General features: G+C 40.3%; 1 protein-coding gene across 3 annotated transcripts in view; it reads right to left on the bottom strand.

Annotated features, from left to right (window-relative positions):
• Positions 1-1146: 1146 nt before the first annotated feature.
• The window catches only part of nek7 (NIMA-related kinase 7), an 83080-nt gene continuing 69571 nt past the window's right edge, over positions 1147-14655 (bottom strand). For 2 of the 3 annotated variants that reach the window (XM_061684011.1, XM_061684012.1), the window contains 2 exons: positions 13819-13932; positions 9131-11471 (listed from right to left, as the gene is read on the bottom strand). In XM_061684011.1, the coding sequence (XP_061539995.1) occupies positions 11361-11471; positions 13819-13932 (225 nt within the window). In that variant the 3' untranslated portion in view covers positions 9131-11360. Of the gene's footprint in view, positions 1448-4050; positions 4142-9130; positions 11472-13818; positions 13933-14655 lie in introns of those variants that run through there. The other variant, XR_009769051.1, reaches the window with a different exon arrangement.

The following is a 14655-nucleotide window of genomic DNA, read 5'->3' as shown; positions in this document are numbered from 1 at the left end:
AATATCTACCGGTGGGGGGTGGGGTCGTGTGTGTGTGTGTGTGTGTGTGTGTGTGTGTGTATGGAAAATGGGAGTTGTAGAAAGACGCAAGATGCATCAAGTGACTTTGTGCCTCGGGGTCACGCACACACACAAAAGGCGAGAAGAATTGGGAGCTGAGGCAGCGTAAACAAGAGCAGACTGTTCAGATCTCCGTCTCATCACACAGTTGATTTAGGAGCATATCGTAAAGTAATCACTAATCCAAGCATCACATGGGGACGTTGCGCTTAAAGGTTATGTGTATTGAGAGGGGGAAAGAATCTCTGCCTGAAACTTTTCTCCGCTTGCTTTGTGGCTCCTCGGGCCTTACGTGATCAACTGCTTGCTGAAAGGCCATGACCTTTCACCCTGATATGAAAGATTCAAATTGATGCCCGCCTCAGTTCACGTGCGAGGTGTGGGCTGATTGACTGGCACCGGAGGACCCAACATGGAAGTGGCGCACCGAACGGCCGTCAGGACTCTGCCTGTCTGTCGCCGTATGCTAATGTTGGCCTTTAAACAAATTCACGAAACACACTTCCAGCCTCGTGTGTTTGTTCACTTGCATAAATGCATATGATTCTCATTCCGTGGCAAGCACAACAATCCAACAGAGTAACGCTATAAAGTTCACAGAGTCTATTAATTTTGAGGCATCTGAATAACATCTCAGTGTTTGTTAGACCTGGAGGCACGCTTCATAAATAATGAACAAACAGTCCAGTCTTGCTTTACGGACGTGACTTTTGAGGTAGAAAGACACCACTTGTTTCCCGACTTGACTAAACCAGGACGTGCAAAGAAACTCCGATGTGTGGCGCACAGGCATGTGAGAAGACAAGAAACAAACAAGACACGAGTGACAAAAGGTGAGTGTGACGAAACTTCTCTTCTCACAGTCACATCATGGGGTTGGTGCAAGCATAACCACAAATACATGCACTCTTGACTTGCCCTGTGCTTAACAACCAAGGGCAATTGACTTTTTATTTATTTGAGCGTTTAACTCTTTTTAACAACAGTTTAACAGTTTTTGTCAGGAATGGACAGTGTTCGGCATTAGAGGTTTCTCTGTTTTACAAATTAAAAAAAAAAAAAAAAAAAACTGCACCTATGTAGCCACCTGTTTCCATCATTAATTACTATAAATATTGGAATTCAAATGAAAGTCAATCTGTTTTGGCTCATTCACTTCTGTCTGTCCCAACATTTTTTATAATTTTTTTTGTGAACCTGTCCTGTCCAGCTGCATAGCCTTGCAAAATGGTGAATCTGTATGCCTTTGTGCGGGAACAGTTTTGCTGTGCAACAGGTTTGAAATACTCCCTTTGCTTTTTTTTTTTTTTTTTTTTTTTCCAACACAAACACAACCATACCCAAGAGGAGGAGGGGAGAACAGGCCCAGCATCCCCAGAGGCCAACCCTGCAAATTCAGAAGGATAGGGGTTAAAATACATGCAAGTGACCCTATGGCGTGCACAGAGGTCTAAAATGGGTGGGGGGGGAATGGTTTGGTCACATTACATTGCATTTACATTTCTGTGTGACATTCTTTCCCAGGCAAACATCCCAGGCAAACATCTTTCCCAGGCAAATATCTGACCAACTTTTCTTATCCATTTGCTTATTACGTTTGGCAGATATTTTCTAGTGTTACATACTCTTTGACAAGATATTGCCATTGGTTAATATTGATAGCTTGTTTATTTTTCCTGTTAAACAATATTGCTTTTTCAGCGATAGCTAGAATTACAAGAATTGGTTGAGCATGTTTATTTGGAACATCTATACCTTTTATACAAGATTATTAGTGTCTTAAACGATGGATGACTGGTTAGCACATCTACCTCACAGTTTTGAGGACCGGGCTTCAAATCCCGGCCCCCCCTGTGTGGAGTTTGCATGTTCTCCCGGTGTCCGCGTGAGTTTTCTCCGGGTACTCCGATTTACTCCCACATCCCCAAAACCATGCATGGTAGGTTGATTGAAGACTCTAAATCTCCTATAGGTGTGAATGTGAGTGCGAATGGTTGTTTGTTTATATGTGCCCTGCGATTGGCTGGTGACCAGTTCAGGGTGTACCCTGCCTCTCGCCCGAAGATAGCTGAGATAGGCTCCCGCAACCCTAGTGAGGATAAGCGGTACAGAAAAGGAATATATATTATACAAAGATGAGGAGAAATTGGAATCCTACAGTTCAAAACTGAGGAAAGTTCCTGTGTAACTAGTGACCAGAAGCGCTGTACAATGCCAAAGAGGATGCAAATAAGTGTCTGGAGTGTTTTCAGTACAATGAGTGCATATGTTTGATTTTGAATAGCCCATTTCATGAATACTACATTTCGTAACATGTGATCTATGGAGTACTTTGAACAGGATTATCTGGAAATTATTGGGTTGTTTTTTTTGTCATCGAGAATGTGTTTCTACATATTTGTGCCCAGTAATCAATGTCAGTAGACACTGAGAGGTCTTTTCCCCATTTTGTGACTGGTAAGTGTATTAAACTAGTACTTGAGATTTATTTGTATACTTTCGAAAGGAGGTTTTTGTTTTGTGGAAGTAGTTCTACTAGTTTCTGAACAAAAAGTTCTAAAGTGTTCGCATGTGTTGAGAATCTTTTTAGGATTGTTGTTCTAACTTTATAATATTGAAGGCAGTTACCACCTCTAATTTGAAATTATTGGAATAAGATTTCACGTGACTTGAATACATTATTTTTTAATAAGTGATGCAGACGGTCAATGCCACTTTGTTTTCATATACCGCAGTAAGGGGGGTATTTTGTTAATCTCAAAATCGGGATTGTGCCAGATTGGGGTGGAATGATATGGTGCTAACTGAGATTGTGTGGTTTCTAGACTTTTCCACCAAACTGATAAAGTGGCAGCAATAATCGGATTCTTAAAACAATTGTGGCGTTTGAGACTTGTGCTGATAAATGGGAGCTCTGAAAGTTTGGTGCTATTGCAGTCTATCTGTTCTAGTTCCAGGAAAGATTGTTGTTAACTCCAGTTTGTTTGTGTGCACAAGCATGCATTCGGCTCAGACTAGTCTCTTGTCTATATTGGCAGTAGGGAGGTTGTTAACGTATGCAAATTAATTATGGTCACCGATCACTTGTTTGCGATTTATGAGGAAATAGATTAACTCAGGTGTAAAACATGTTAAAGAATCCAACTTAAACTTGGTGTTAACCCATCACAACAGGTTCTTTTATTCGTAAACACTGATCATGTTAGCGAGCTGAACTGTTTTCTAGCTCATTGGGAAGGGTAAAAATCACACAACACACCCTTTTAGAGTTCCAACAGAATGTGCTACATTTTGTTTTGATCTATTTGTTACGCATGAAAATCTGCCTAATTTGTTGCCTAGCAATGTGGATGCTTCTTTCGTGACCAGGTCACTCTTGTAAAACAGTTTTAATCTCCATGAGGATTTTCCCAAGGTTAAAACTAAAATAATAAAATTGAACTGTACTAAATTGGTTTCTATTGTTTTCCACTGCACAAAACCGTATTGCATGCTAAGCAACTACTATGAAGGTCAAACAGCATTTACAACAATTTAAATATCTGGCATCTATTAGCTTGGCTGAACAATTTTTAAATATTTATATTTATATATTTTTAAATATTTAAATATATCTTGCTAATATGCCATTTCCAACCAAGTACCAGCAGTTCATGGCAAAGTAGTAGGTCTATGACCCTGTCAACCACAACAACGAACTACTGTTAATTTTAACACAACTCTAATTGCCTTGATCAAAACTGCTTATGATGACTTTTTAAAGTAAAAACTGACTTTTAGATTTCTAGTATTGCTCATAACATTGTGCACTTGTACCTAAATGTTGTGGTCTGTGAGTGGTTTCTCCTTTTCTGTGATTCCTCTAACACATTTTGGTTCACCCGCCCTCACACTCACACTCACACACTCACACTCACACACACACACACACACACACACACACACACACACACACACACACACACACACACACACACACACGGTGCTCACCTGAAGGTGGTGGGTGGAAGTGGGAGGATGGGGTGTGTGTTTGGCTGTGGGCCCTGCAGACAGGGCGATCAAAGGCTCCTCAGTCTGTCTGCTAACGTAGAATAGACAATAGTAAAGAGGACCCGCTTTGATTCGAGCTCACTTTTATTGATCGCAGAGGAGCAGGGATTGAAATATGAGAGACAACTCTGAACCCCATTCATCTTTCAGCTATTGCTTATATCCAGAAAAGAGAGATCAATGACACAAGTTTCTGTTTTAACTTTTTTTTTTTTTTTTTTTTTTTTTTGTTCCCGAAAAAAAAAACAGGTCTGGTCCCTGGCTGTCTATCACGTGATGCTCTGACTGCTGCTGCTTTACCACACAATATATTATCTTAAGTAAGACGCTTCTATAAATTAACATCGAAAACTTGTTTGGGATTTGTTGACAGCCCTTCCCCTTCCCCGTGCTCTTTCATTGCCCATCTCTGCCCTGCTCAGCAACCTTTAAACAAGACTATTAGGATGTTTTATTTGATCATCCTAGTGGAGGTACAGTGGGGGTAATTCAGGCGCAGGGAGGTTTGGCTGCAGCTCAGAAAAGAGCGTGTGAATGAGGAAAACCAGCATGGCCAAGTGCACAACAGCCCGAACAACAGTGCCCACCCCCTTGTCTCTCTCACACACTGTTACAAGGCTTCTCTGCACGCAGGCCCTCAGCTCATCTCTGTCTTGACTCTGGCGGCAGCTGTGTTTAAATCCCTCCTGAGACACGAACTGCCCGGCCTACATTTGAGACCTGCAATGAGTTTATTGTCCTGGCTTTTACTGTTATGAGGTGAGACACAGAGCTGCCTATGAGCTCAACTTGTGTGCAAGAGAGTGATGTTTTGAATTTAACTTGGCTGGTAGTAAAAACAAAACCCAAACAAAACAGTCAAGTATGAAGGTCATTAGAGTAAGAAATAGTGATGCATAATGTTGCATGACTATACTGAATAGGTTGAAAATGATTTGGAAGGCTTCTCAAGTCAGTGATATTTTAGCTTGTGCCTTACAAGGAATCTTGGTTAAAACATGCAAAACATGCCTTTTGATATCTAATTTGCTCTGGCCGAGTTTAACTTTGAGTCGGACCAATTCTATGTGCAGCTGGTGGGGTGCCTTCATCTTTAAAAGTGACTCTTTAGAGCCTGTTTAAGTTGATCTGACAGATGTGGTTATTTGGGGACAGCTCATTGGCAATTTTATGGACAAAGTGCTTATTTTACTAGAGCCAAGCACGTGTGTGTGTGTGTGTGTGTGTGTGTGTGTGTGTGTGTGTGTGTGTGTGAGAGAGAGAGAGAGAGAGAGAGAGAGAGAGAGAGAGAGAGAGAGAGAGAGAGAGAGAGAATGAGGAAATCCTTTCCGAAGTCTGGCACAGGGCTGAAATATCGGAGACTTAAAAGAACATATAACCTCCTGATGTTTATGATCTATACAGGAAACAGTTTTGTCCAAATAACTACAAGAAAATGCCTTTCTTGAAAAAAATTAAAATTAAAAAAAAAAATCAACAGATTGCTTTGAACTGCTTGTACATTCAAATGCTACAAAGAGTGCAGGCCTTTTTCCCACTGTGCAATGATCATGTTCAAGAGATTTAAGAGACTGATGTGATGTTAAGTGTCAATTTAAAGTCACTTGTTATTACTGTGTTAAAAGTGAGCATGTCTCCGTATATCTGAATGTTGTACTTTATGCAGCAAACAATTTTCAATTTTAGCCCAGTAAATGGGACAATTTCAAAATTGGGGGGGGGGGGGGGGGGGGGGTCTGTCCATATTGCAGGCCCCCAGTCACCTCAGTCTTGGGTTCAGGTTTCTTTTGAACACATTTAAGACAGCATTTGGGTCCAGTGGTTAACAGTTTGTGAAAGTGCCCATTCCGGAAGGCTGAACTGATGCTTCCCAGTTTAGTTTTACAAACCTCCTGTAGCGCTGCTCCACAGACAAGGGAGGAAGAGTGCGTGGCTTTTAAGAGTGCCTGACTGCTTTAGTGAGCCACTTAGCTTTTTATTTTGGCTGAGCCCACTACAGGCTCCTTGTACTTTAGCGTGCCCCCTCTGTGCCGGCCTAGTGGTTGCAGATTAAGAACATGCAGAGCATAAGTCAGTCATTACGCCAGCGTTTGTGTGCGTACACATGCTTATTAGGTGTGGTGTTTAGTATGTGTGTGCCCTTCACATACGTTTGTGTATCAGGCCCAGTGGCGACCATAACACCAGGTAGCCTGCTGGGTGGAGCAAGTGACTGAAAAATGACTGCAAGGAGAGCCTTTTCTTTATGTGAACCTCAGACATTTTCCCCGGAGAGACAATCCAGACGAATGTTGTAACATGAAAACCGAGAGCGTTTCATTCTAAATATGAGTTTAACCTGTTTAAAGTTTTATAAGTTCAGACAATAGCAGCTTTCAAATGATGAACAGGACTCCGCTGCAGTTCCCAGCTGTGTTTGGAGACTGTCCCAGGTGATTCTCCTCTCCCAGCAAACTAATATGTTTGAAGCTCAGGCTGCCATAGCCAAGGATGCGCCACAAGCTATTACAAATGTGCACTCAAGTATTGACATTCCAGGCTTCTAAAAACAAAACAAACAAACGTGAAGGGGGGTCGGTGGGAAATCAAGTCAATGTCCTCTGGAACGGTCTTATTTTTTTCCCTTTCAGAACACTTGGATATCACCTGGGACAAATGATGAGTTGAGAGATTATCCAGCTATATATTTTTTTAACTAACATCTACATATACACAGACATATATTATTCTTATGAATGACCAAAGAGATATTAACACTCAAACCCTATTTTAAGATTGAGTGTAGGTATTGCCGTTTCTCAAGCTGTGTGTCTTTCTGCTCTGTTGATATTCACAATTACAGGAATATTGGCATTTAATCAAATATATTTTGAATACAGCATTCAGATATTTAATACCCCTACAGCTCAGAAATGTGACGTAATCAAATAAAAACAAAAAATAAGAAAATACTAACTGAAATATTGCATATTAATGTTTATTAACAGTAATTCTAGATATTATCATGAGAAAATAATTTACAAATTTGCTAAATTCTACAGCCCTCAAAAGCCACACCCCCCTCCCCTCCCCCCAAAAAACAACTATTTGAACACACTTAAAATTACATATGTAAATGTATGCTCGTTTACATATCTTTATGTGAGACAACGTATTTTAAAACTAAGCAGCTGAAGAAAAGTGCAGTGAAGATTTTTCACCACAAGATGGACTGAGGGCTTCATGGATATGGGATGCAGTGCTAGGATAACAACAACACTGGTCAACTTTTGAAATCACAGCAAGACAGATCAACAAATTAATGTTCCTATAGTTTGAAGCAGAGGAGCGCATGGGGGAGGGCCTAAAGATGGGGCAGCTAGCAATGCGTGTATTAATTCCAGATATTTACTTTTGTTTGTTTTTACTGTGTTCAAGGCTCCATGGGAGCAATTTTGCTGTGATGAAAATGAACAACAGTCCCTGTGGAGTTCATTACGGCGAAAGACCCAGTGCCCGGGCCACCGCTCCCCTTGCCAACAGGGATTTGGAGGACCTGGAGACTGGTGTGAGGGTGTGGTGGGAGGGGGTTACTCATGGGAAGCAAGGCACCATAACCACTTTGCTAATGACCTCAAACATAACAACAACACAACAGAAATTAGCGGAATGGCACGAATGAAGTAGTTTGCTTCTGGAGCAAATGCCACATTGTTTTCTTACACTAAACTGACAAAAAAATTAAGAGAAAAAAAGCGCATTTATATTATATTTAAGTAGCTCCCTACGGTTTAAGTCCATGGCAAACGGCAGAAGTGTTCGGCGCAAACAAGCTTGGAGTAGTCATGAAAAGGAGGAGAGGAAACGGTAAAATAATTGCCTGTTTCACATCTCACATCCACACCTTGTAATATTGTGTCGTAACTGTATCCCAGAGCAAGCTGGGAACGCACACATGATCAAACTCGTAACTCCAAGATTTTGTGTGTCTGCTCATTCGGGATTGAATTTAAGAGTCTGAAGTGAAGTAAGCAGATGTCTACATGCCTTTTAAGCAAACATTACCTCTGGAGATGAGTGGAACCATGTAGACGTACTTCACCTTAAGGCTAGTACACAAGGAGCTGACAGAGATGTTTTCATATGGCAACTCCTGCCCTTTTCTACTTTTCATCATTTAAGAGGGTTTTTAGACTTCAGAAGCTACTCAATGGGATTAACATAAAAGACAATTTCCTCTCTGATGGAAATGTGTTCCAAGTATCTTTCACCTGCATCAATTCAAATTTTTTTGGGTTGGGGGCACGTGCATCGGGAAGAAAGTTGGTCACAAATGAACAAGTAATGAAATATAGTATATCCGAACGGTTTACTGTAACAAATAACGATATGATCTTACAATATAACAATGTCAGCCCAGCAGCTGGATTTATTAGACCATAGGTTTGTTAACGAAGTCCATTACACCATAAATTGTGCTTGGTCCAAAAATGAGCAAAACCAATCAGGAGCTTCTGAGGAGATTGAAGTGGCAAAGACAACCTTGGTTTAGATGTGTCAAAAACAAAATGTAACAACTATAGTACAAGCCATTTAATGACCTCCAACCAGAGATTTGCATGAATGCTACCACAATAGCGATTTTACTGGAACTTTGGACTCTTTTTTTTCCCTCTCTCGTTTTCACATTAACTTACTTCTGTTCAACTACCAAACATTATCTGCAAGCCTCAGAAAGAGAGACAACTTGGGTTCAAGCACGCCACCCGCCATCATGTTTTCTTGACCTAACTGGCCTGCACTGAACGTGACAGAAAGAACCAAACGTAATGACTACACAATGAGAAGTTAACTTCAACGTGTCTGATTATTTGTCTCGAAATTAACTAAAGACTGTAAAAAAAAAAACATGGAACTGGAAATAAGAAAGGAATACTTACAGACATTTGGTCAAAGGTAAAACTAGTAAGTATGGCATATGGCATAAGTAGGCTAATTGGTAAGACAAAACTGTGTGTCAATGATGAAGTACACATTCAAGTAGTAAATGTTAGAGCTTTATTGCATTAAGATGAAATACATGGCATTGGTGGGACTCTTTAACACAAGATTAAATCAAACCAACCACTAGCCGAACCATAAATAACGCCTGTACAGAGCCTATTATTTTACGTTTGGGAAAACCCCTCGACTCTCCAATGAAACAACTTACATAAGATGGCCTTTGGAAAATGTAACAGAGTCAAGGTAAAATAATGGGACACAGTAGAGCCCTGTGATACTTTGCGTGAAGGAGGAATAAACCTTATGAACCGCCATAATCCCCAGTACTATGTATATTTAACAAGCCCCTTGTGAGAACTTACAAACGACCTAGATCTCATTGTCTGTTCACAAACAAAACATAACACGCAATGTGCACGTCCAACTTCAGGCAAAGCAATCTGACTGAACACAGCGTGTGCACAACACGCACAAAATTACCTCTTGTAAGTGCAAAGACAATAAAAAATGTTAAAGACATTTTAAGTCGGAGGCAAAACATTCCTTTCAATTACAATCAAATTCAGACATTTAAAAAACAATATGGGATACATCACTTCTGGAGGTCAGTGTAAACTAGGTAAGTCAAAAACGTTTCAGTAATGTTACGTTGAGGTGTTTTTTTTTGTGTCAAAGAATTGAGGGAAACAAGTATGGTATTTTTCTTGTGTTTGTTGAAGGACTTCTGTCATTAAAACTAATATGCTTATAAAATAATGTTTAGTAGAACTAATTAACTAGGAAAACGGGCTTTCTGATAGTGCTAAAAGAACGCAGTGTGACTGTTACTGTTGATTAACTATGCCTTTCATGTACGGTAGTATCACTGTGATGCAAACCAGTGATAGTGCTACATATGTGTCACTTTTGTAAACCTAGTTCACGTATTAAAGAGCCTCTTAGAATATTATAATTAGAAACGTTGGTGTTTGAACAGAGAACAGAAAGTAGGTAAATGTTATACTACGAATTACAAACAATGTGGACCAGCCCATTTCTCACAAGGATTTTGTAGGATCTTTGTCATAAAATAACTCGTGTTATTAGTAATAGACCCACAAAGAGATTGTATTCCTGTATCTTATAAAATAATATTCCCTAACCGAATCACTACTTTAATATAATGTCAAAACAGTGTTCTCAATACAGAATGTCCGCCACATTTGTAGAGCGTTTCGTAAGGATTGTTCTGTTTGGGGTTTGCACACTGATACAGACGATAAAGCTGCTGAGTGAACGACATTTTTGAACAAACTATTGCACGTATCTCATGCAGGCTCATCATCTAGTAATTTGCCATGTGATGGTCCACTAAATGGACGACATACAAGGTAAGAATCAGCTGTCTCTTTAAGACATTAGTTCCCGCACGACACGTACGCAAACTTACTCACCAAAAGTATTCACACACTTTTAGCAATAGACATCCTGGTAGGTCATGTATATGTTTGCTTTTTGTCATTTACTGCTGCTCCCAAAGAAAGTCCAAATCAAACCAAGAAATAAATCTTTTGCTGTCAGTGAGAAAGGTAAACAGCAGATGTGAAACTGCTTTTTTGGCATAGTTTCTACTACTCCTTCAAGGCTGTCAAAAGAGAGGCAGACTCTTGAAAGACAATGCATGAGTGTCAAACTGACAAACATTCAAAGTGTTGTGTAGCCATTTGCCCATGTTCTCCCACCTGCACATCACTAATCGACCCTCTGAACCAACCTTGCTTTCCAAATACTGCCCATAAGCACCCTGCCGGGCATGCTGTAGCACAATAAAAAGTGCAACACTTCCATCCAAACCTTCTTATTTTTATATCTCTAAACTCTGGGATCATTGTGCTTAATCGTCTTTAAAACTTAACTTACTTTCGCTTTACTTATCTTTGCTGTTATATTTTACAGCATTTGTTATGAAAACTAACTTACAGTTTAAATATCACCTGCTAGATTCAACTGCCTGTAAACCTTTTGCGACCCTTAATGAAAAAAGAAATGCAATATGAACAGTGATTTGAGGGGGGTATCATTTTAGCATAATGTTTACCTTGAGCGGGAAGGATTTAGGCTGCCAGTCACGTTTATATCCTCCAAAAACCATGTTATAAATGCTGTCCCGCTTATCACAATGAGCTCTGGACTAAGTAATTGCATAGAAGCGGATAGATGTGTACACGTCCAGCATGGAAATTGAGGGGGGATGTGTTTTACAAGCTATAGTTTGTGCAATTCCGGGCTTAGCTGCCCTGCGTCAGGTTCTGCATGTGTTTGGCGATGTCATACACGTAGGCGATGTCCGGCCTCTTCTCCGGGTCGGGGTTGATGCACATATCTACCAAGTTCCTCAGCTGATGACAAGGGGTGGTATGGTTTGCGAGGGAAAAGGAAAAATAAAGGCATTAATGACGATTGATGATGGCGCTTTTCTGATTTGAACAGCTTCTGCAAAGAGAATAAACTACAGCCGAAAGACAACCGCTTGAGGATCTCTCTCGATTAAAGTAGCAACAAAGCAACAGGTAACTGGCCTGAGCACACTAATCGCTTGCTGGTGGGCAGAAAAAAAAAAAGACACACACACACACACACACACACACTGCTGCCACTCCATTTCCAGCGCTCACATACGAAGCCAAGCGAAGCGGCTGATTGGAGCAGATAGACAGGCTCGCAGGGTGAACAGCCACCACCATCATTAAAAAAAGAAGAGAATAAAGGATGCAGAGAAAAGGGGAAAAAAAACATCGATGTGAGGTCGCTATGGTAACTGTCTGCCAACTTCATGGCTGCTCTTGCACGGCAGTGGCTCGGAAGAGTTCTCGTCAGCCAGTGTGCGCATATGTGGGTGCCGGAGTGAGAAAAAGATGTAAATTCAGATAGTCTGAGAATTAGTACTGCCGAATGGAGATTTGGGTGAGGTTTACAAAAGATGCAGATATGTAAAATATTCATGTGCTTCTTTGCATGACGACTGGGGTGGGGGAAGTGGTGGAAAGTGTCAGGTGGTGGGTGGAGGGGGAGCGAGTGCTGGTGAAGGGAGGCAGGGGGGAGGCAGTGGAAGCATAGCCTGAGATGGTTAAATGACACAACAAAGATGAGCAGCTGACAGTTTGCTGCCGATCCTTCAGGAGCATTGTTTACATCCAGACAGGCGCTGTAGGCACCCCCCCTCATCTCCATCTCTCCATCAGCCTGTCTCGTGCGCCATCATTCGCTCACTCTATCGCTTTGTCTCCCTATCTGCGGGATTGGGGTGACGTGGGGCATGCTCCAGCTCCAAGCGGTGGGTGTGCAGAGAGAGAGCTACTGTAACAAATACACACTTGTGCGATGGCTCATGCACATAAAAAACACAAGCGCAAAGACATGAAACGCCATGCAATTAGCCTTTGTCAACCTAATGAAGTAAACACCAAAGTGTAATGAAAAGGACTCTGCAGGGGTTAGTGCGGAAACTTCAAACTACCCACTGTGGACTCATGTATGCAGAAACACTGGTAGCAAAGCGGAAATAATGTCATTTAAATGCATGGAATGGCCAAAGGCTTTTACCTTTAAGAACCAAATTAGTATTTTGCTTAATATTTCTTAAATGACAAGGCATCCATCAATATAATGTATCTAACAAACTATAATGCCCTTTATATATATATTTTAAAGGTTGTGCTCAATTCAGGAAGCTTTTAATAGTTTGCAAAAAGCAAAACGAAGTATGTTATTTGTGCTAATAGGGGCATTTTTTTTAGCCTTCATAAGAGCCAGGCTTGTGGTCTCCTGCTGCTTACAAAGTTAAGTGTAGCAAAGCGGTCAGTCAGAGGAGACAGCAACAGATCTCAGTTGAACTCTACCATCAAGAAAAATCACATCATCTTCAGAGACACAATCCAAGAGTAAAAATGTATTTCATTCTCATAATGTGAGGTTGTACTCCTGTAGTATTTGTAAACACCTACATTCGTTGTTTTTGTGTAATACCTTTGGAAGAGGGGGTTAAGCTATTTTTCTAATGCAAATATGCTTTAATGCAAACGCTGTCTAATTTCTCCATAGAAATATTACACTAAATCAATGTTCTTGAATGTCTGTACACTTTGATGGAGATTTGAGACAAATACAAAAATGTTTTCCAACAAAATGCCCCCTGCATAGCCAGTAAACAGATGCGAAACCCAGTATATTCACAAACATACGCACACTCGCGTCACAGGCAATCAGGTATCATGCCATCGCTAACCGCTGCCTGACTACATTACATGTATGTGCATGAATGAGGCTTTGCTGAATTACGGTCGATAATTTAACATTTAGTTAGGGAAACTTGACACTCAAGCTCATTTTGTTTCACTCTAGTCTGTAGCACAGCCAGATGCTTTTGATATGTGGGATTTAATTTTCAAACGGTTAAAATCATGGCCTTTTGATCATAGAGTAATGATATTACAAGGAAATAAACTGCAAAGACAGTTGGATGGATTTCAGATGTAAAAAATAGACCAATAATACTAGTCAAAATCAGTGATCTGGCATTGAAAAAGAGAAACTGATCATTGTTATTTAGTGTTGTTTCACTGAACATTTCAAGATCCATGCATAGGTTTTCACGAATCCAGACTAATGTGAAATCAATGCAAATATTGGAGAAAATGCAAACCTACCACACAGTACTAACTGTAACTGATGTTTTACATTACTTACTTCCTCAGAGTAGTGATCTGATGGAAGAGGAGGGTAGTCGCACTGTTCTATCTTCTTACAAAGGGAGTAGAGGTTCATCTTATCTCCATAGAATGGACTCTGCAGGGCTGCCATCTGAAATACGCAGACATGAGAAAACAACTTAAGGACAAGAAGGAAAGAATGTGAAAGAGTCAAAACACTAATGAATTCTCACCAGGTGTTAAACAAAATATACTCTTAGTAGGTTTGGGTTAGCCGGATGTTTTGGCGTCTTCACCTGCTATTCGACAGCTAATAAATACATAGCTGTCCAACAGGGGTGAAAATATAATACTAAAATTCACATTTTGGTGCATACCAAACTGATCTAACCAAGCTTGAAACATTAAGTTCCACATCGCTAATGGCTTCAATGAGCTAACCTTTAATTGGATCCCAAACAAAAATGTACACTATTCAAAAACATATTTACCTTACCTTATATTAACTTTGTTGCCACTTTCAACCAGGCTTTTATGAGTTATTTTATTTATCTCTATGAGTATATGTTTGCATATTACTGGGCAATTGAGTCATTTTTTTCCCCTTTGGGATCCTTTGAAACAACATCGCTAGCCAGAGGTTGAGTTGCACTGTATTTTGTTTGCCTATAGTCCATTACTCAATATGTTCTGTGTGGGAACTTTACACCCCTACTGTCCAATGATGTCAACACCTAATAATGAACCATCAAAATCTTCCCTGCAAGGGACAACTCTACATAATACTTTGACTAGTAAAGTCATATGCACCATGAATTCAACACAGAACTCCAACACAAAAATACAGTAGTTTTATGAATCACGTCTTGAAGGA

This window comes from Phycodurus eques, chromosome 8 (assembly GCF_024500275.1).
Source record: "Phycodurus eques isolate BA_2022a chromosome 8, UOR_Pequ_1.1, whole genome shotgun sequence".
Classification (NCBI taxonomy): domain Eukaryota; kingdom Metazoa; phylum Chordata; class Actinopteri; order Syngnathiformes; family Syngnathidae; genus Phycodurus; species Phycodurus eques.
The sequence above is the reverse complement of the archived record's forward strand: the minus strand, read 5'-3'. Positions and strand labels throughout refer to the sequence as shown.